Below are 23,673 nucleotides of genomic sequence, written 5' to 3'. Positions count from 1 at the left end.
ACCAACCGTACTTTAATAATAATTTCACTTTCAAACATTCAACCCGTACGAGTCCATAAATCATTCGTCGTGGGTACTCTAGCTATGTGTGTGCGTAGAGCTCAATTGCACGGAACCTTCAAATTGCAATTTGTTTAGTGTTCACCGAGCTCCTTCATTAAACATGACGCTCTTTATTTCCATCCATCGTTACCGAGGAGGGCCAAGAGCTCGACTACACCTGGGCATACTACCGAGAGGGTACACATGGTGTAAAGACGTGAACTTTACTCGGCGTGTTCGACCTTACGCGGATGCCAATCGAGAATGGTCAGCCGCAGAATAAAATCGAAACGCCACTCATTTCATAATATGTTTCGCGTGGTGGTATTTCGAGAGTATCTTCGTTCAGTTGGCGCATGGGAAAGTAGGATTGTTTTTCACCTGAGGCGTCGTACAAGCAGTATTGGAACCATGTGATGGCACAGCATAGACATTTGAAAAAGTAACCGCGAATGTGAAGATAAAAAAATACTCACACTCGTAATAATAATGAAATTGACCTCCTTTCTTAAATGACGATGTTGTAGAGAGGATCACACTTGCGGAGCGGTGAAATACAAACATGATTACCTGCACGTTGATTTGCCTTACCTGGGGTGTACATGATAGGACTCCGCATATTTGGCTAGACATCGCATCGGCTAATGATTGTTGGACGAAAGGATGGGAGTGGCGCAGGACGCTTGGCGCGTCGCGCTTCAGCTGAATTGTGACAACTTTTATTGCACTTGCGTGCAATTATTGTGCTACAGGAAGGGCTGTAATAGGTGTGCCAGTGAATTAAATACTAATATGCGGCATATAGAATCATTGCGCGCAACGCTCCAATGAACACAATAAAATGGCGTATAATTGTTGCAAACATTATCATCGGAGCGAATAATCATCACCCAATCTAATAGGAGCCCATCGAGTATTTGCAGTGATTATTCACTATTGTTTCGGGACGACAATATTTCGCCCAAAAACGAAACTTTCATTCTACATAACTTAAAAAAAAAAGACTTTGTTATAGCATAAATGCCAACTAACAGAAAAAAAATAAAATGTATTAAAAATAGTTTGTACCGTCAATGTTCAGGTAAGATGTAATCGATAAAATAAATAGAATCAGTCAACATGATGTTAACATTCGTTTGATTAATTAGCAAAATATATTTACTTTTGAAACCAGCATAGAAATAATTGATGAGTGCATTCCGGTTTTTGAATGAAAAAGTGAGAAAGGGTAGCCCTTGACGGATCCCCTAGATTGTAAGAGCACAGAAGTACCTTTAATTTTGTTTTTTGGCAACTTCTGCGTTAAATTGTAAAATTGATACTATGTTTTCTACCAGAAACACAGAAGAATTTTTGACGTAGAACTGCGTCTTTCATTAAGGGTGCCAAATCAGAAAACATGCCACGTTTTTATGAAATAAAGTTAACGTTAATAACTATTTTTGCCGCGAACGGATTTTGGCGATTTACATACCAAACGAGACGAATGAACTGAAGAAGTTGAAAGTCTCAAGCAAGGAAGGAAGGCAAACTTTCAGTATCGTTCGGTATTCAAAGCAATGAATATCGCTTGTTCTTCCTTGTTTTGCGCCATCACATGTCTTCGTTTCGGATTGAGCTGTGGACGCAACCAAATTACTCACTCGTTGATGTCTCCGGAATTGCAATCATTGCATTTGAAGTTCTGAGCTACACAATTGTGTGGGTAATGTGGGCAAACTAGGCTATCGTCAGCTCACCAAGAAAATAAATGTTCTGGAATATTGTCAGTGATTTGGTTTCGCATGACGGTTGGAAAACTCTCTCCACAAAGGATGACAGCTGAGCTAATCTAGACTGGCAATATTAACAGAAAGGGCTTCTGTTGAGAGGAGCGCAAATCGGAGATAAGTGAGTGTATATATAGTTGCTTCAAGCCATCGATATATGGATATTCGTGTGCGTACGTACGTGCTTCATAACCCGTACGTAAAAATAGCGCATCTTCGCTACGCTGAAACCCCATTTGTATCTGCTCCCGCGTGCATTGGCCCTGTAACGATGCAACAATTGTCTAATTTTTTTAAAGCTATTATTGACGATTGTTTTGTGTTGCAAATTATGCAGCCGTAATGATAAATATAAACAAGGAGGGGAGATAGCGAGAGGGAAATATTTACGCTAGGGTATAAGTAATGAATCTCTGCTGAGGCAAATATTCAGGCTTTTTTCAAGCAGTTAACATTGTTTGTTTTCTGTCATCATTTATTCAGTCACCAAGAAAGTAAATGCCGTTCTGGAATTTTGTATGTGATTTGGTTTCGCTTGCCAGTAGCAAAACTTTATCCACTAAGGATGACAGCTGCGCTTTTCTCGAGCATGTATTGTTCTGCGAGCACAAGAATGAATCATCAAAAAATTATCGTCAAATGATTCTACAATAAAAAAAAACATTTCAGGGCAACCAAACCGGTAGAATGGTTATTTTAAAATTTTTGTAGTATTATAAAATAATATCCGCGACTAATAATAAACAAGCGACTTGAATTAAATCACAGCGTAGTTCTACGTCAACAATGTCTTGAACACAACCTCCTAAAAAATTTTCCAACATGTTGGAAAATGGTGACTTGAAGGTCTCACCTATCCTATTTTAACCAGTGACATTTTCCTGAGAAAAGGTTACCATACCCCAGCCCCTGGATAATTGTCATTAAAATAAAATGTAATTACATAAAAACAACCAAATACTATTATTTTTGTTTTATTTCCGTGACCCATATCATAGTTATTTACCACTTTAATCTAGTTCAAATTTGTCACCTCTTTCTTCAATTACTCTGTGCAAACGTTTTGTAAATTCGTCAAAGGTTATATTACCCATATCCCGAGGGATTTGGATTCACATTGACTAGTCTGTTTGTACTTAGAAAAAGGTGTACCGTGTACCACACACAATATTCATTCTCAAAATTCGAGTTTTTAACTGAATTTCACAAAATTTTCAGGAAGTAAAAAGAAATAATTGATGTTAGTTATTACATCATTCATTTGATGAATTTCGTGCCAACTCGTCTTAACAGTTGGCAGCACCATCTCAGATAGCCGCGAAACGTTGTGGGTGTAAACATATGGATATTTTAAACAACTTTGCATACTTGCAATATTCCAAAAAGGATTAGACTACTTTTTTAAAAGGACCAATTTTTTTTCTTGATTTTTTACAAAAAATTATAACTCAAAAACTATAATACCCTAAAAAATTCGGCTCAGAGAAAATTGTTTGTTTTTTTATAAAAAAATACTAAAAAATTAAAAAAAAAATTTCGGTGAAAAAAATATTTTAAAAATTAAAATTTATTTTTCTCAAACACTTATTTTTTTAAATTCTCAAAAAATTCCATGAATAGTTACAATTTCCAACAAGTCGTCCATACATTGGAATGGGCACTTTTACAGGGAAAAAGTTATTCTAACCATAACTTTTTCATATTTTCTTTGAAAAAATTATAACTAATCCTAATCCTAATCCTAAGTCAAGATAACAATATAGTGCATTCGACAAAGTTTTAGATCTTAATAAAATATGAACTTTCGTTGAAGACGTCAACTTTCTATCTTTTATAGTTTCTGGAATATAGGGCATTTTTGGTATGGAGACCAGAGCATGTAAATCGCGATAATTTATACATACAAATGTTACGAATTAAACTTTAATAGTAATTTTTCAAAGAAAAACTAAAAAAGTTGTTGTTCGATAAACGTTTTCCCTGTAAAAGTGCCCTTCTCCGATGTATGGGTGACTATTACGCCGTCCGGTGAACATTTTAAGAATGAAAAAAACACATGTTTGTCTAAAAAATATACATAATAGACATATTGTTTTTTGGAATAAACATGGGCTTCTCCGCGTTGCGCAATTATTATTCTTATTATCAGAAGAAAACTTGCAACTTGCTTCTTCTTTTAGATTTTTAACTACCAAGCGCAAAGAACGATGAAAACGAATTACGGAAAAAATCGAAGTTGCCAAATGTGATATAGATCATGACGATTTTTTTCCCAAAAATGTGACGTTCTCAATATGATATATTCACAGAATCTTCGCAATCAATTGAACAGAATATTCCATATCATACAATAAAATTGTAGTTATTCATCGGCATCGAATATAGGGCATGATTCTCGAATACACTTCACGGTGGAAACGAAACAAACGGCACGCCATTGAACTTCGTTTTACGAGTTAGTGAAGTGTCGAAGATAATGATGAGTTTTCAGGCAGAATGAGCACTTTTCAAATGAAAAATCATTAATGAAAATTAACTTCTTCGTATCAAACTGGTATTCAATGTGAGTGGAAAACTTTGTTTTCTTCATGTGATATAATAATCTCACACAAAAATTTCATCTGAAGATAATTTGATATTATAATGATAAATTTAGTGGGAAACTAATCTCGCATCCAGATGTCGACACCGTACCGTTGTCATCGCGAATGCGTTTCATACCGTTTCCACCGTGAAGTGTATTCGTAGTGTATTCGAGAATCAGGCCCATAGTCTATAAAGCAAGTACATTCGATTGAATTTCATTTTTTATTATCTTTTTCAACACTGTATAATTAACTGAAAACTTATTTTTAGAAGTTTTCTATTCAGCAGTCGGTTGATTTCATTCGGATTCAACAGAAAAGTAGTCCTGAATCGAACCCGAATTCATTATTATCGTTGCTCGCTTATTTCTCTAGCGCACCGACAGTTGAATTTGGACCCCGCAAGAAACTCGACCGAATCGCTCAGGGCGATGAAGTTATTAAATTATTATTATTATCGATGAAGTTATTCCCCGTGCCAACCCAATAGTTGAGATCTATGGAGAATAATGTGCGTCGGACTATTGACGAATTTACGCAAAGCTGAATCAGCTTATGCAACATCTACATTAGAGCTCAGATCCACAAAAGTGAGGGTGTTTGTTTATTTTACGCACTGAAAAGCGCGATTCGGTCGTAATTATTAATTTTATTTTTATTTAGATTCATTTCACCCACTAAATGTCGTCAGTATATGGTTAGAAAATTATTGATTTGTATATTGCCGATGGTTTCAACAAGCGATTTCACCAAAACATAGAAAATCTTCGGAAATTTTAGGTTTGATGATGCATACCGGTTATTGATACTATGGATAATTGCGATGAAATCGATATCATATCAAATTGGCTGATATCATTGATTATGTAGGGGCCGATACTAGAAGGATTTGCAGTATTTTTTAGCGCAAAACACCCTATTCATCGTTTACTTAGTTGAAAAAAATTAAAGTTATAATACTTATAACAAGGCATTCCTGGTAATACACATAGCACATTGTAAAATGATTATTTTCTAACATTTTAACTAACATGGAAAGAATACATAAAACCGGGAAATTTGAAGACAAATTCTGATTTTTCTAGAAAATTTGAACGAATTTCATACCAAAAAAACAAAACATCCTCATTTTACTCGCTGCGCCATCTGGTTGTAAATCCAACGTAAATTCGTCAATTGACGTTCATCCATAAAAGTATGCGAGAATCTGTTTCTGAATATGGCATTGGTAACATAGTTTTAATAAAACTGAATTTTCTCAAAAATCAAACGAATGGCAATAATTTTCCATCAAGTATACATGCAATTTTAAGAAAAGCCTCGTACTGAAAATTCTCCCCTCTGGCGCTTGCGTCACTTTGCGATATTAGACTGATGTAACATTAGGCGGATTAGCCGCCGCGGATATCGCGACGGTTTTTTTTCTCGATATGAATTCGCTTCCAAAACCGCCCCGCTCTGTGTGACATGGCTAATTCACAATACACTGTAGATCCTCCGCTGCGGTTTTACTCGCGGAATCCGCGGCAGCGAATCCGCCTAATGTGACATCAGCCTTACGGCGGTGTAGTCCGGTTTCGAAGGCGTTTCAATTGCGTTTTCTTCTCTTCTATGTGTTTCTTCCAGGTTATACGCCGGTCTAGGTGTACATCGAGATATTTAATATCTCAAGGTAACATGGACACATTTTGTTTCATTTACTTTAATTCTCCATTTTTGACCGTTATGTGTTCCACGACCGTTATGTGTTCCTGGAGATCCCGTGAAGCAATCGTTCTGTTTTTGTGACTGCTGAGAATAGCTGTGTCATCTGCGAATGCTGTAGTCATTAAGTTCCGCGCGGTCGGGAGATCAGCTGTGTAGATGAGATAGAGAACTGGTCCAAGAACACTGCCCTGAGGAACGCCAGCATATATTACTCGCTCTTTCGATAGTGTTTGGTTATACCGAACATGAAACATTCTTCCCAGTAGGTAAAACGCATAATTTCATATACTTGTAGTAACATATTTTTGATTTTATAGAGCAGTCCTTCGTGCCAGACTTTATCGAATGCTTGAGCTACATCAAGAAAAAGCGCTGAGTAATATCCGCGGCTTTCATATACAGAGTTTTTCATTTCGGGCTTCCGAAAGTATACAGCCCTGCGCTGACAACCGTTTGACATAGCTGTCAACCAAAGCGTCATATCGTTAGTTGAATGTCTGCTATTTTACAATATGGATCGTTTTAGCATCGCACAACGTGTTAATTTTGTTAAATTATACTATAAAAATGATGAAAAACCGGCAAATGTTTTTCGAGCATTACGGACGGATTTTGGTCGTCATGGACGGCCTACAGAGCACACAATCGCTAATGTAGTGCGTAAATTCGAACAAACTGGATCCGTAGCGGATATTGTGAAAATGTTCGTTATCCAGAGGTAGATCGAGAATGTTAGAGGAGATATATGTCTTATATTTTGTCCAGTTCGTTGAAAAGTTAGTGAGATTAGATGACGTTTGCTTCACTTCCTTTTCTATGAAGTATTCCGTAGGAGTAACGTTTGTGACAGAAGAAGCGTTTGTGACAGCAAAATATAGCAGGTCCAGAAGTCGTGCGAGATCCTCTGGCCAGTGTGTCGTTTCGCCGCATGATGCAATGTCATAGCCAGAGTCAGTGATGACGTTGTATAATACGCGACCACGAGTGGTAATCAGCCTTGATCCCCAAAAGGTGTGTTTTGCGTTCAAGTCACCAGCGACGATAAATCGGTGCCCTTGGAGTGAGAAGAAGTCTTTCAGTTCCTCCTCCGAAGGGTGGTGGTTCGGTGAAGAGTAGAGTGTTGTTAGTACTAATTTCTCGGATTTACTCTCGATGCACACAGCCGCTGCTTGGGTATTTAGAGTACTGTGACGGTGCCATAAACAGTGTGGAATATCTCGTTTGATGAGGACCGCAGCCCCTCCTCTAGCTAACCCGTGCGGGTGATTTGTACAATAGAAATCATACCCCGTGACTCTGATGTTGTAGTGATCCGTCAGATGAGTTTCATTGATAATAAAAACGTCAATGTCGTGTTGGTTCAAGAATAGTTTAATTTCATTCAAATGGTTATGTATCCCGTTTGCATTCCAATAGCAGATTTTCAAAAAAATTATTTTGAACATTGCAATTTTTGGATGAGAGTTGCTGGCTGCGCAACATTTCTTGCATCATTGTTTGCATTGATGTCATGGGTTGCATAATTGAACCCATAAATACTTGTAATTGGTCCGCGGGAGGAATTATTGGTGTTGGAGGTTGGGAGAGTAGAGCATCCCTATACGATGTGCTAGGTGTAGGCGTGAAACCAGGAGGTTGAGGTTTCGGGTGTGTGGCTGAATTTACCGTTGGTTGCAGGGTTGGCTGATAGTTTGCAGGCCTGCTAGTTGCAGCTTTTTGTCGAGATTATTGCGGTTTTTTTTCTTTAAAGTTGTGTATACAGGGCACTCTCTATAGTTTGCAGTGTGGTTGCCACCGCAGTTACTGCATTTTTTTGCTTCTGTTGATGTTCTTGAGACTGGGCATTTTTTTGTCTCATGAATACCACTGCAGACTACGCAGACCGCTAGAAGGTTGCAATACCCTTTAGTATGCCCGTATTCTTGGCAGTTGTGACCAAGGATGGAAAACAAGGGAGCATGATGTGATTTACGATTAATCGCAAACTGCACAGATCGCAATCTGTGCAAACTGCGACTTAATAGTTAGTTATCCTCACCCATCATAACCAAATGATTTTCACTTGGTAACTCTGAGTAGACCAAAGCATTGCTAGACTGAAACTAGTTCGAATAATTGAGTTACTCTCCTTCCTCGTTTTGTTTTCAACTCCTAACAAGAATTTGCTCCATGGGAATGAGTGTCTCTATGACGTACGTATTACGATTCTCGCTCTCTCGTCCGGGCGTTCAATTTTCCTTTCCGAGTGCGTTTACTTCTATGAAACTGGGTAAAATAAAAAAAATGCGCTACAGCAGATAGGACGACTTTAATGTTTAATGTTTCACAGAGGATTTCTCAGATGGTGTTTAAATTAATCTACAAGAGACTACAAACAATAATCCCCCTCAAATCACTAATTTTATGAGTTCATGTAAATGCGTTATTGGCCAAGGCTATTACGACATCGAACACGTGGTCTTGCGAGATATATTTTTCCGCCAGCCTAAATACAGACCTCTTTTTTCGGGCCCGAGTAAACTGGTGGCTAGAAAAGACCTTGATTACCTTGAATTAATCAAAAAACATAAATTAGCGCAAATATGTCAACATGTGTTTTTTTTGTGTAAGCACGTAAATATTTGCTCATAAAATTTTTGGATTGTGGAACTCTACATAATTTGTATGCAGATAGACTATCCACAGTTTGTGGGGGGGAATACTCATACAACTCAAATGGATAATGATTCTCTGCTATCACAAAGCTTAGAAATTTTTTGACGTTTTGTTTTACTATTGATTCATTCAAAAAAAAAGCTTTATTTTTCAATGTTTTCTTATCCTGAGACTGGCTCACCATATTGCACTGCTACTAAAACCGTAGGCTAACTTCAAGGATATTTTTTATTCATTTTCGGCGAATAATCAATAGAGTTCCGTGTTATGAAACATCAGAATAATAGCAAAAACAATATTACGATCATAAGGTGTTGGACAGGTTATTCCAGACGACATTGGAATATATTCCATCTGATCATCTTTAGAAAGGTTAATGACCTTCAAAGGATAAATTTATCTTGGGCACAATGAATTGATGTTCATGACTTCCAGTTTATCAGCTCTGATAATAATTGTGTGGTCCTCACAAAGCGTATATTCCAATGCCGTCAGTTCACTGAAATTCTTCGCATACCGTTTGATGATAAGGTAGGATGTTGATAATCATTTGCTGCGATACCTATTGTTCTAACAGTATTCATTCGACAAAATGAAGACTGAATACCTGAAATTAAACAGATTTAACCATGCCAAATCTGCGGTCAAAGCAATATGTACACTTGAGAGATGCAACAAGTTTGAAGGGATATAAAAAAACATTAGTCGTTCGATAAATCTACTGGCAGATATGTCGGAAGTCCACGATATATGAATAAAATACGTCCATACTAATTCATTACATTTATTCGCAACGAAGAACGTAACCACACAGAATTGAATTAATCAAATATGTGATCCGTTTTATCTACAAAATAAAAAAGGGTCTGAAATTCAATCGAATCCGAAAGGTGTTTCGTGAAGTCACTAATTGGATTACTATTGGAAAAATTATTTGGAGAGAACTGTGAATGTTCAGAATTATTGGTATTTTAAAAACGATTTTGGGCGGGATGAGATTCGCCCAAATCTGCTGGTAATAAAATTAATCAATTGCATCCATTACCCGTCTGCTGTTCATCGGGCGGGAGACGACAGCAAAATAAAATCGACACGAGACTGAGTCAGCGACTCACTGCGGACAATGCAATAGAGAATTAAAAATCTCTCGACGAGTGTCGTAAGATTTCAGTTGATCGTCTCTTGTTACACTTTCCGATCAAGAACTCATCATCTGCTCTATGGAATGGGATTAACCATTTGTGGCTTGCACTCACGATAAACCTTGAGTAGTAGAAGTAATACTTCCAGAGTGCATACAGTGGGGATTCCGCTTTCATATTGCTTTTTTGAGATCTTGGTAGCTCACCGTTCCAAGTTTTCTCTCTGTGTACATATGAAGAATAAAAGAGCATCGCCTGCTGGGGGTGATTTAAAAATATCCGACTAGAGGGATATACTTATTCATTGATCGTTGAATGTGATTTTTTACCATCCCTGGTTGTGACACTGCACAGGGCCAGTCCGTTTGTGCGGCTCTTCAAACATCACTACAGGATTTAAAAGTCGGGTGACTTTATAAATTGGATGCACTTCACCCGGTTTCAATTTCTTTGCATATAATGCACACAGGGCTATACTATGACAACATATTCTTGTGTAAATAAGACTAAATCAAATAGCAAATCTCGTTTTAGTACGATATTAGACATAATATGGTAAGCGGCTCATGCCATTGACAAACTAAATTTAATTCATTGCCTGTCGGATGAATAAGCGTGTCCATGGACAAAGTTTGGTGCAATTTTGCGTTTTCGTTCGAGGGCAATTGAAAGCAATTCAGCTTGGAATTACCATTCGTCTACATGCACACTCTGATCTTGCGGCATAAACAAGCGATCAAAACAAAGCTCAATTATTCGCTACGATGGTAATTACTGGTATCTATTCCGATCATCATCATAGCCATCAATAGCAGCTCATTAAAACAAATTCGTCCAGAAAACTTCAGTTGAAGGGTAAATAAAGGGCTTAATTAGAAACCTGCGTTTTCAGTATGACAACAATACTGCTTGTTATAAATGAAAATACTGATCGAATGTTATGTTACGCTTTTATTTGTTATGCATTTTACATTATATTTTGAACGCTTTCTGTCGATATACTTACTGTTATTAAATAAATAAATAAATAATCTGCATACTATTGCCCTATACTATTCGTCACCCGTTCAATCTTTCCAATTTCAACGTGCCTAATTGAGCTTTCTCACTTCATTGAACGCCTCCGAGAGCTGGGGAAACTCATCCAAAATATTCAGCTTGCTGCTGGACCTGTGTGTCAACACGGTAACTGTTTTTCCCGACGGCAGATTAATGATCAGTGAGTTGTATCCGTATCCGTTGAGAAGGTCATCCTTCGTGTAATAGGTATCGCCCGGCTGGAAGGATATGTTATCCGTTGCAAAGCGAGAAATGTTCTCCACTGCCCGGCCGATTGAGTCGATGTACGCTCCGAAGTAGTCCTCGATCCACTGTTCGATCATGGGTTGCATCATGCGACCGATGGGCGCCAAAATGATCTTCATCACCGGAATGAACGTATCAAAATGTAGCAATGATCTGTACTGGCTCAGTTCCATCATAGTTGCCGACGGTTGTTCGCCATCCCTTGCACTTGGCGCTATGTCGTAATTAAAATAATCCAATATGGGAAATGCGCTGCTTGATCGCGTGGCAACCAGAAAGAACAGAATCACGCAGAATAATCTCGTTGAATACTGAAGAAATATCGAAAATTAGAAACGCTGGGTGTGAGATTGCACTTTCACGATCATACCATTTTGATCAGTTATTTTCCTCCTTCACAACTTGTCACTTTCACTGTTAGCTCCATACTAAGCATTTTGTGGCCTGAGCCGGTTCTTCGGAGCTGGCTTTCCGTAATTTCGGTTTCTACCTGGGCTCAGAACTTTACCTGTTACGTATAGATGATCCCTCCCGATGAATTTTGTTATGTTGTGCCTTTCTATGCAAATCAAAAAATCATTCTTCTGTCTTGATCCGCAGGGCGACGCAATTATTATAACCCTTATTGAACTTGGACTACTCATAGTATGCTTTTATGAGGTGTTACTGATTACTGACAAAAACTTTCTTGTAAAGACCTGGCAAATACCACCGTCTCCCCCACTCTAGCAATGCCTTATTTAATCAGTTGTTATTCATAAGTCATCGCACTATTCGAAACTCTTCTGCACATGTTATGGATGAATGCAGTACTTTTCCAGAACATGCTTTTGTTAGTGTAAGCTCTCTTGGGTTAAGCGTTTCGAGTTCATTGCAGAATTTTTGGAGGCTAATGAATCATTTTACGTTTTCATCATTATATTCAATTACCAAACTAATAATTTCTCAATAACTGAAGATAATAGGAGATTGATTTGCTGGGATAAGGATTCACGACTAGAATGGAGCAAGCGAAACTGATGGATTCAATGATGATTAGAAAAAGGCATCAAATAATAATATCAGTTCTTTTAAGGGAACATATTTATGGGACAGATTGGATTGACGTCTAACTAAGATATCTCTATTCGATAGGGGCACCAAAAGATACCCAAAAACCAAAAAACGAGTAAAATAATATTTTCGAGAGAGTGAGGATCGCAGAGGTGCATAAGGGAATCAGGTTATAAGTATCCTTTTTATACCCCAAACACGAAGAAACGATAATTAGAATCTATTGGATTTTTTGTTTCATATAACCATAAGGTTCAAAGTTTATGAATTTTGTGGAACTGAATTTACATCGTGTTCATGAAAATTCGGCATCTTCTCTATACAATTATGGTATTCCAGGATATTTATAGATAACTAGCTGACCCGGAAAACTTCGCCCCCCCAAAATTTGTTTTTTGTTATCGATACCTTCAAACATTCACGTTTTCTTACTATGAGTAAGTTCATGGGTCCAATCGCAGAACTGTTCATTTAACTTTCACTATAAAGTTCCTAGTATTTCAAACAAAACTCGTCATTATAATATCAGATTATATTCAGACACAATTCTCGTTCAAGATTTTTCAAGCACTTGAAAATAACATGTTTCTTCGTTACATGGAATAAATGATTTATACAGAAAATATGATAGAATAAAAACATTCGGCGATACTTTTTTATTGGTATAGATAGAAGAAGATATAGGAGTGCGTTTCATCACATTGAAATCCATCTCCAGTTTCGAAAAAGATCAATTTCCCTAGCGCAAACATCAAATCGACTAACAGCACTTGTCACTATGTAATTGTAGAACATATGGGAATTTAATTTTGCGAACTTTCCCTTTTTCCTTCAGAGTTTTCCGAAAATTGTCAACGTAATTGTAGAACATATGAGAATTTAATTTTCCGAATTTTCCCTTTTTCCTTCAGAGTTTTCCGAAAATTTTCAATTGTCATGTTTGGTTGGAATATGTTTGGTTGAAATATGTGTAGTATTTTTATCGGATCCGCTCTCAATTCCAGAGGGGGTGTCATACCATCATAGAAACATTTCTCATACCCAAAAACCCTCACATCCCAAATTGTGCTTGATTAGTTCTCGAGTTATTCAGTTTGTATTTCGTTTGTATGGCAGCCCCCCTTACCTTAAAGAGGGGGTTGTTGTGTCGAACCACCGTAGATATAATTATTGCTCCCTAAAACCTCCATATGCCAAATTTGGATCAGTTTGCTTCATTAGCTCTCGAGTTATGCAACCCCCCCACTCCTTTAGTGAGAGGGGAGGAGTGTCGAATCACCATAAAAAAATCGTGCCTTCTAAATCCTCCACATGCCAAATTTGGTTCAATTCGCTCAATTTTGTCGAGTTATGAAATCCCTCCCTCCTTTAGAGAGGGTGAGGAGTGTCGAACCACCATAAAAAATTCGTGCCCTCTAAATCCTCCACATGCCGAATTTGGTTAAAATTGCTTAATTAGTTGTCGCGTCATGAAACCTCTCCCTCCTTTAGAGAGCGGGAGGGGTGTCGAACCACCATAGAAACATTACGTGTCCTCTAAAACTTCCACATGCCAAATTTGGTCCTTTTGCTTCATTGATTCTCGAGTTATGCAGCCCATCTTTAGGGAGGGGGAAGAAGTATCGAATCATCATAGAAACATTTAAAGTTCCCTCTGCATGCCGAATTTGGTTCAATTTGCTTAATTAGTTGTCGAGTTTTGCAACCCCTCCCCTCCTCATTTGTAAGGTAGCCCCCCCTTAGAAAGAGGGAGGAGAGTCGAACCACCATAGAAACGTTCATCAAAAACCTCCATATGCCAAATTTGGTTCCGGTTGATTGATAAGTTCTTGGGTTATGCAGAAATTTATGCTTCATTTGAATGGTACAAATCCGCCCCCCTCCCCTTAGAGAGGGGGAAGTGTGTCTGTTCGCCACATAAAATTTTCTTGTCGCGTAAAACCTTCACATGCCAAATTTGGCTCCATTTGCTTGATTAGTTTTCGAGTTATGCGAAAATTTGTGTTTTTTATTTTATTGAGCCCTTTAAGAGAGGGGTAACGAGTGTCTATTCACCATAAAAACATTTATTGCACCTTAAAACCTCCACATGCCAAATTTGGTTTCGTTTGCCGGATTAATTCTCTAGTTATGTAGAAATTTGTTTTTCATTTGTATGGCAGTGGCCACTGTGGCCACTGTAGGAGTAACGTGAGGCTTACTTTTATCGTGAGTTGATGAATTGCCAACATAAGGAGGGCTCAACATTTCATGTGTTAGAAGTTCATCCAGTTGCACATTGTCCACTAATTATTCACCTTCCCTCATATCTATCTGCTGTTCTGTTGAAAAACATGTGTATTATTTATACAAGGTTCCGAAATATTTCGATATGTTATATGAATCTACGCTTTACGTCTATAATAAGTCTGAGAACTCACATTGTAGTATCATCAATTTCAACTGTCACGGGAGCAATTTAAACTATAATGAACGGTTAAATTTTACATGCTCACGCCAAGCAAACGTCAAACACAAAAGATAATGAGAAGCGCTGTTAGATTTTTGTCTATTATGTTATAATTCAAATGTAATTCTCATATAAAATGATGATGAAATCAAGGGGTTACTCTAAAGAATCAATTGTGATATTAATTTTATAGTTATATCATCAAGGTATTAAGCATTTCAAGATATTATTACAAAATATCCGAAATATGATTCAGAACTATATGCATAGCTTACAACGATTTTTTTAAGCTATAATTCTCGATTTTGATACACGTAGAAGTCTCACCCTAAGCTATTTAGCACCTTGTAGATATCACTAAATAATTGAAGATTTTGCACAACTACCGTAATGGTTAACTTCTAAAATAATTTACTGTATTTAGCGTATCAGTGAAAATAAAATCAACGATATGAGAAAAATCTGGATGTTCGACCGCCCTCAGACAACTTTATTGACAAATACATAGTACTCAGAATGGACGGAATATAAGAATATTGTAGAAAACGGAGAACAGATTCAATCTATTTTTGAAAATGCATAGATATGAATGCATTCTTTTCAAATATATATTTAACGTGTCCTCGTGGACATTATTTATACCTCCTCTCCCTTCACCATTGACAAGCTTGGACTTTATCGTAACCCCTACACTCGATAACATTTTCCACGTTGTTTGAGGATAGTCCCTAACTTATCGAGCACCCCTCTCACGTTCGCTGTTCACCATAGAAGAAACCGTAACGCAAGCGCATCACTTTCAGCCAAGACACACGCGTCATTTTCCATTTCCCCATACACATAACCGTTACGGCCAGTACCACACACTCAACCCTCAATTGCACCCACAAAAACGCCCACCACCACTGTGCGCTGTCAAATGGCTCTCGAGCGGCTGATAGCACCCGAGTGTATTTTCACCGTTTTCTTCACTGTCTCACGGATTCACGGCTCACTTCGGTCTATGCTTTGCCAGGATTTGTGTCTCTCACGCGGTCAGCAATCACTTTTTCCGATCAGTCGATGACTGACTGCGAACTGGCAATCTCGTGTCGTTTAGCTCCCTGGCGGGTCGTTGAGAGCTATCACAGGAAAAAAGTAAACTCCAATGAAGGTGAAAAACAGTGAAAATGTGCTAAACCAGAGCTAGAATAAAAACCCGGTTCGGACAGGGGAAACACTTTTCTTTTTCTGTCTTATTCGAGTCGGACTCTATTGTGTCAAGTATTTTCCACGAGTGAGTGTACAAAGAAATGTTTGTGGAAGGTAGTGAAGAAAATAGTCTGTGTAAAATTTTTCCTCGTGTGCACGCTAGAGTGTAGAGTGGAAATGTTTTTCTCGGAATCAAATTGAGAAAAATACGATATGTGAATGAGATTGCACTCCTTAAGGAATCTACTGGCAGTCCGATTTCCACATAATGGTGACAGATCTGCGAACTTTCCATTCCACGAGTGCTGATAAGAACGAAGGGGGAGAGTTTATTGATCAATTTTCCATTTTTCCCCCTTGCACTTGTACACCTATTTGGTGTTTCTCTTTCTCTCTCGTGCGCGCTGTTCGTATGTCTCAAAAACACACCGCCGTCTGATTGCAGTCTCTGTTTTCCACTCTCTTTCTCTCATTTCCCAGTGGCGAAGTGTGTTTTTTTTTTTTGGGAAAATGACAAAAAAGGGACATTGTGGTGTGCTCGGTGTGTGATGCTAAAAATATGACAAGCACAGGATTGCGAAAAATCTCTAGTGAACAAATCCAGCTGTTTTGGTGACCGATAAAACGTGGCGTGTTAATAGTAGATCATTACGAAGAGTGTTTATGTGTGGCAAAATCTGTAGGGAATTCGGTGTTGTTGGTGGTTGAGAATAGCATGATTTGACGGGTTTATCTATACTTGAGACACCTCTGAATCGGTAATGTAATCCAGATAGTCGCAAACGAAGCTTTTTCCACGAAAACAATACAATAAGTCGTCTCAAATATTAGTGACTGATGTTTCCACGTCATCAGACACTCTCCGAGTCGTAAGATAACACAAATGTCCAGTGAATAGAAATATTGTTCTACCTATATTTGTTTCCATCATTGTAACAATTTAAGCAAATTTTACAAATCTTTGCAGAAGTCTACAAGCACGTGTTGTCGTTTTTCGTATCGTTGTATTCGATGCAGATAGCCTAGTAAAACTAATAGTCGAGATGAATCATCTTCGAGATTGATTTTCGTTTATCCAAATTCCCATCACGTCTCATCTGCTTTGCCGTTGGATCTGGAATAGTAGATAAACCGACTCATTTAGGATCTAACTTGCGGAATTAAAATATTTGAGATTCAGAGTTTTGAGTAACACTTATTCATGCTTGTTCCATGAAGAGACACTTTTTATGGAAATATTTCAACTTGCTTGTATCCAACATTCAAATTCATAACTGAGTAATTATTTGCTGCATCGGATCAGTCGTATCAAGAAGTCCTTGTTCTGCGAAAAATAAAATGCTGAACGTATTTAAAATATTCAGTTTTGTTCCGAATAAGAGTATTTGCTGCGTTCGCTACTTTTGTCTTTTTTTTTCAATTTAAAGAAAAAAAAAGCGGTCGAAGCACATCGTTTGCTTATTATAACGTTATTTCGAGAACCCTAAGCGCAAAAAATCATATCTTTCTCCTGGTGAAGCCGGCCAATCTACTGCAAAGTCAATACGATTCGACCGAAAGACGATGCCCTGTGTGTGGTGGGACCTGAAGGGTATGGTGTACCATGAGTGCCACCGACAACAAATGATAAATTTATACTTTGAATTGATGGGAAAAAGACCGGAATGGTCCCGAGTAAAGTGATATTACAACATGACAGCACACCGGCGCACATCGTTAAAGCCGTGAAGGACGCAGTAAAAATCCTGTCCCGTTCGGAAACATGGAAAAATATCGAGAAATCCGTTCAGCAGATTTTGGTAAATAGTATGCCAACACGAATTTTCCAGGCTATTAGCCGAAATGGCAAGGTTGCTAATCATTGACATGTGAATCAACCAATCGTTTTGATTTTTTCATTGATAATACTTATGAATTTAGAAATTGTTATATGGTCGGTGTTAAGTCAAAGCGGACCAAGTCGCAAAATTAAAAATTTCAAGTTATTGATAACATTGGGTTAAACATTGTGTAAGCTACATTCCACATTTATCAGATTTGGAAAATCACGCGTACAGGAGGAATAACGTATCGAAATTGTTTTGAACGCTCAATGGAAACCCCTTAAAGTACTGAACTTCAAATTCGTTTTTCTCGAAATCATAAGAATGTTACATGGTCCGGTCTGACTTAACACCGACCATATAGAAACTGGACAACTTAAATTATTTAAGCACAATAAATAAACAAATAACTCTTTTGAACGAACTTTACTTATACTTTATTCTAAGCATTCTACAATGTATGAATGTATCTTTTTGAAATTCCAACTGTTTGTGTTGCAACGAAATATAGTCAGGGTGGTCTTATAGAAGTTGGACAGAGTGTAATCCTTGGTACACGACACTTGACTTGGTCGTTTCACTACAGACGTCTGAACCTACCCATTACGGGCATTTCGTAAAATATGATAGCGTAAATCGCTACAATGTATGAGTTCCATACGATTCGATTGAATAACATTTGATAGATTCCATCTGCATTAGAAAATATATATATATATAAAAATGGATTTCTGTCTGTCTGATTCTTATGGACTCTGAAACTACTGAACTGATCGACATGAAAATTGGTATGTAGGGGTTTTTGGGACCGGGGAAGATTTTCGTGATAGTTTTAGACCCCTCCCCCTCTCTAAGGGGGGGGGGGGCGGCTGCCATACAAATGAAACACTACTCGAGAATTAATCAAGCAAATGAAACGAAATTTGACATGTGGTGGTTTTAGGGTGCACTGAATGATTCTATGGTGGTTAGATTCTCCTCCCTCCTTTCTTAGGTGGGGCTGCCATACAAATGAAGCCCAAATTTCTGCATTGCTCGAGAATTAATCAAGCAAACGAAACCAAATTAATAACACCCAAATTTGTGCATAAGTCGAGAACTAATCAGGCAAATGGAACCAAATTTGGCATATGGAGGTTTTAGCGAGCAATAAATGTTTTTATGGTGGTTTGACACTCCTTTCTCCTATCTAAAGAGGAGGAGGGGATGGTGCTGAACAACTCGAGAACTAATCAAACAAATGGAATTGAACTTAGAATATAGAGGTTTTAGGGAACGATAAACGTTTCTATGGTGGTTCGACACTCCTTCCCCCTCTCTAAGGGGGGGCTCCCATACAAATGAAACACAAATTTATGCATAACTCGAAAACTAATCAAGCAAACGAAACCAAATTTGGCATGTGAAGATTTTAGGGGGCACGAAACGTTTCTATGGTGAATAGACACTCCTCCTCCCTCTCTAAGGGGAGAAGATGGGAGGGGTCTGTCTTTATTCTATCATATTTTCTGTATGAACTTTATTCCATGTAACGGAGAAACATATTATTTGCATTTGGTTGAAAAATCTTGTGTCTGAAAATAATCTGATATTATAATGGAACTGGACTAGGAATTTGATAGTAAAAGGTAAATTCAACGGGGTCGATTAGAAGATCAATCAATGAACAGTTCTGCGATTGGACTCATGAACTTGCGCTTAGTAAGAAAATGAGAATGTTTGAAGGTATTGATAACAAAAAACAACTTTTGGGTGGAACGAAGTTTGCCGGGTCAGCTAGTCGATCTATAAACAAATGGAAAACTCAACAATGTTTAGCATAAAATAAATCTCAGAGTAAGCTAGATGAACCATCATCAGCTGCTCCCTGAGCCAGTTTAGCTCTGTATCTGGTGACTATGACCCGGAAAATGAACGACTGGAGCATTTCTGGAAAGGATAAGGAACTTTTTACCATATCAAAAATGATCTTGTATCTCTCGTGTGGAAATCCCAATGTTGAGAGAGGTTTTCCATGTGGGAGGAAACGGTTATGCTATGTGACAAGTTTATAATGCTATACCTCACTTTGGAAGGATAGCATCAATATAAATGTTTATCTATTTAATTCAACTTGTTCGGAATTCTTATTTTCTTTACCTGGAAGACAAGGAAAGTCAGAAAAAAGAAGCTTTTGTGTCATATGAATCAAAGTCAATGAAACGGCTACGGTAAGCAGCCAAATCTTTGGAGGTGAAACGAAGAAAATTTTGGAAAACGCATAAAGTTTAAATATTTAAGCCAACTAAATGTTTTAGGAACTACAGCTAAGTATTAGAAGAAAATTTGATTAGTAGTCTCCATCTGGAATTCTACTGAAAAATTACTGGAAAATCGGGGATTTTTTTCGGATTTGATCTGAATGTAGGAAAGAATTAAAGATTCCAAATTCTTATAACTCGAGAACTTCTTAATAAATCGCAAAGATGATGGCATCAATTAATAAAATATACTTCTACGCATCTTCCACAATGAATAAGTCTTTTTTTCTTCAGGTAAACAATTGAATTATTGTGAAAAATCAAGCATTATCTAAACGCGCAAAACTCACGTTTTGATTAGCCCGATCTGTGCTCTTCAAACTATACCGACCAAAAGGAGCAACCAATGTAGACTTCAAAACCAATGAGTCTGCGGAAATTGGCATTGAAAATGCATGCAAGCTTCGAATACTTTTGTACTCGCTTGTTTTGTTTTCCTAAAACTGACTTCAAAATCAAGGAACCTGGGGAAACCGTCATTGAAAATACATGCAGGCCGGAGGTACTCCTGTTCCTACATGCATATATGCAGACCGGAATGTTTTTGCCTAACACAGACTGCAAATACGAGGAGTCTGTTGTAATCATCATTGCAAATACATGCAAGCCGGGGATACCTTTGTATCCGCATGCATTTTTGAACTCCGGAAGATGTTTTCTTAACACGGACTACAAAAGCGGATATGAACACACCGCTTCGGCTCGATTATTCAAGACGACATTGGAAGATATGTCTTTATATCTTCAATTTACTGAACACACACAGTTTGATGATTAGTCAAAAGCACAATGCATAAATTGAACTAAAATCGGATTTCTTCAAACTCTTCATATCGGTTTTTTACGCGTCCCCCCCAGCTCACATTTTTCTCTTATGTTCCCTCAGAGCAAATTACGGTAATTTGTACTTGTAACGGAGCTTAGTGCTTAGTGCCGCACCTTATCACGATTCTTACGTGGATTTTAGGTGTTGGGCAACGGGGAGCTCAGCGGGCTGTACAACGGGACGGAGTTTTTACGGGCAGCGATTCGTGAATGTCTTTCCCTTTCTACTTAGCTCTGGACGGTCCAACAGTGGTACTGCACGTGCATCGGCAGAAAAGTGTACAAATTACTAGGGGATCTTCTAGCAACAGCAGATGACCTCATTCGTGAGGAAAACCGAACTATTGCTACCAGTAATCAACGAAATTGCAGGAAAAAACAACGGGTTTTCGGAAGCGAGCAACACTCAAATTTTTACTTCCGTTCTACGTAAAGATAGTCCCATTTGATATCTATCATTAGGTGACATGGTTTTTTTACGCGGATTTTCTAATTATCGCAGTTTTTTCACGCGGATTTTCCAATTAACGCGATTTTTTTACGAGGTACGTATCCCCCGCGTATAAAAACCTGGGTGTACGACGAATATCAACCATCTGCAGATCGCAAACCCTCGATTGAACATAAAGTGTGACCTGTACTCGGGTATTGTCCATAAGAGTGTTTATTGTTTGTGTGTTTCGGGGTGCCACAGGGACCTTTTCTCTGTGTTCTGTTCGTGAATAACATGTGTGTACGACACCGATCAAAATTGCTGCTGTTTGCGGATGATCTGAAGATAGACCAGAAAGAAAACTTCAGCTCTCGATTGTTCTGCCCGTTGATGTTCTGGCAATGTTATTGAGATAAACATTTCGAAGACGATAGCAATCTCGTTCACACGTAGACAGACGTTCAATCGTTTCAACTACAGAACAAAGTCGGTGCTCCGGTGCGTTGAACTGCAGTTCAACGAGCCCATAAAACAGATCACAACCAAAGCGTTCACGGCTCTTGAATTTTTAAAACGTGCTACGCAGCTCTTCATCGATGTGTATGCTCTGAAGGCCTTGTACTATTCGCTGGTGCGAAGCATACTGGAGTATGCTTTTCCGGTGTGGGCTCCGTATCATGCAGTACAGTCTACCAAAAATTGAAAGAGACTTTGGACCTCCAGAGTACACCGATCGCTGTAAACTCATTGGCCTTGTGTTCTTGCGTCTTGCTTCTAGACGAATTAAATTGCGATGACTATTCATGTTCGACTTGCTAACAGCCATCCTTCAATGTATTAGCATAACTCCCTGATCGACGACTGCATAACATACTATTTATTTCGTTTCCTATGAATAGAATAATTTGTTTTTGTCTTTATTATAGAAATTTTCAGCCTTATTCAGTTCATCGAATAGAATAACATATGGATACCACAAAGCTTTTTCTGTACATTCGAGCGATTTCAATAATTTTAGTGTGATTTAATAACGCTCAATATCCCGAAAACTGCGTTAAGACTTCGACATTAACCACGTTAGCCTTTTGATTTTTGTGACCATAAAACCATTTGTTCACAAGTATGCTCGGGATTATTGTCTTGCTGATGTCTTCGAATCAGTAACATTTCATCTTCGGCTTCGGAATAATGGAGTATGGAGAGTATGGAGAATACCTCGCCACACCATAACATTTTCGATACTCTCTATTAATTATTCCTTCAGTATGATTAACAGCTCCCACACTTAATCCAGAGAAGCATAATCATCAAGCTTCCTCTACCGTGATCAACGGTCTCTCTGTAATACAGCGGATTAAGCCTGGTACCAAGATGTCCTCGTCTATTTTCCATTTTGGAATAATCCGACTCAAATGGTTTTCCGCAAAACTAAACGCTTCTCCGCTGGTCTGCAACTAAATAAGCCTCCCTCTCGCAATTGTCGCTAAACGCCTCCGGAGCTTACACCCAAGCTTGGTTTCGGATACTGATGCAGAACCAAGGATACTGATGTTTTAGGAACAACGTTCGATAAACCGATCCTTTTTTGGCGAAGCAAAATATAAATTGGGCCCTTATAACAAGCGAAAGAATGTTATTTCGAATATATTTGAACATATCGGAAGACAATTCCATAGGGAAAACAAAACATCCATTCATACATTTATTAAGAATTGACTTAGATGCAACTTAAAAAAAATGATTACTTATTCAATGGTTATTCTACGTAACTTTGCGGTTATGTCACAGATATAACTCACTCCTAGTTTTTTTTTCGATTTGGGTGGGAAAAGCTGCATGTGAATAACGATATCTGTCAACAACTGAAAGATCAGGGTTTAGTTTTCATGAAGTCCCGTTCGCAGGATATCGACCGCTCCAACCATGTAGGGATCAACTGAAAGAGTTCAGTTTTTGTTGAAAAAGCAACTTTTTGGGCTTATGAGGACAACATGATTTTGCTAAGAATCTACAGTGTATGAGGTTTTTAGAACTGTTTAACACTTTGCGGACCGCTCACGAGATTTCTCGTTTTCGCGTTCCTTCTTTACGGACTTGTGTGAAATTAGCGGATGAAAGTTCTCGTTGTGTGCAAGTTTCTGTTCAACGTCTTGCTGGATTTAATGAATAATGAATTAATTCAATTGAAATAAATTGATTGTTAAGTAACAACCTTCAAAATCATGCTCATTAGATAGAGAATTGAATCATTCATCTTTCCACATAATTCATCTTTTTCTTGATCGTGACGGATAAAAGTTATAGACTGAAACGTGAGCATGGGTCAATATAGGAAAATTTACAGAATTTTGAAAATAAAAAAAAAAATTGTTCGAATAGAGTTATCGAAGTTAT

The 23,673-nt window shown here is 38.0% G+C and overlaps 2 protein-coding genes across 7 annotated transcripts in view; one reads left to right on the top strand and one right to left on the bottom strand.

Moving 5' to 3' along the window:
• Positions 1-10,836: 10,836 nt before the first annotated feature.
• Positions 10,837-11,829, bottom strand: LOC129779963 (uncharacterized). The gene is made up of 2 exons (XM_055787772.1): positions 11,576-11,829; positions 10,837-11,516 (listed from the first exon to the last, which is right to left on the bottom strand). Exons 1-2 carry the CDS (start codon positions 11,576-11,578, stop codon positions 10,992-10,994), a joined length of 528 nt encoding a protein of 175 aa, XP_055643747.1. The 5' UTR covers positions 11,579-11,829; the 3' UTR covers positions 10,837-10,991.
• A 3,940-nt stretch (positions 11,830-15,769) lies between these two features.
• The window catches only part of LOC129775168 (MAGUK p55 subfamily member 7), a 77,037-nt gene continuing 69,133 nt past the window's right edge, over positions 15,770-23,673 (top strand). For 4 of the 6 annotated variants that reach the window (XM_055779551.1, XM_055779548.1, XM_055779549.1 and 1 more), the window contains exon 1: positions 15,779-16,012. The gene's annotated coding sequence lies outside the window, so the exon portion shown is untranslated. Of the gene's footprint in view, positions 16,013-23,673 lie in introns of all 6 variants that reach the window. The other 2 variants (XM_055779546.1, XM_055779545.1) reach the window with 2 other exon arrangements.

This window comes from Toxorhynchites rutilus, chromosome 3 (genome assembly GCF_029784135.1).
Source record: "Toxorhynchites rutilus septentrionalis strain SRP chromosome 3, ASM2978413v1, whole genome shotgun sequence".
Taxonomy (NCBI): domain Eukaryota; kingdom Metazoa; phylum Arthropoda; class Insecta; order Diptera; family Culicidae; genus Toxorhynchites; species Toxorhynchites rutilus.
This window is presented reverse-complemented; position numbering and strand designations above follow the sequence as displayed.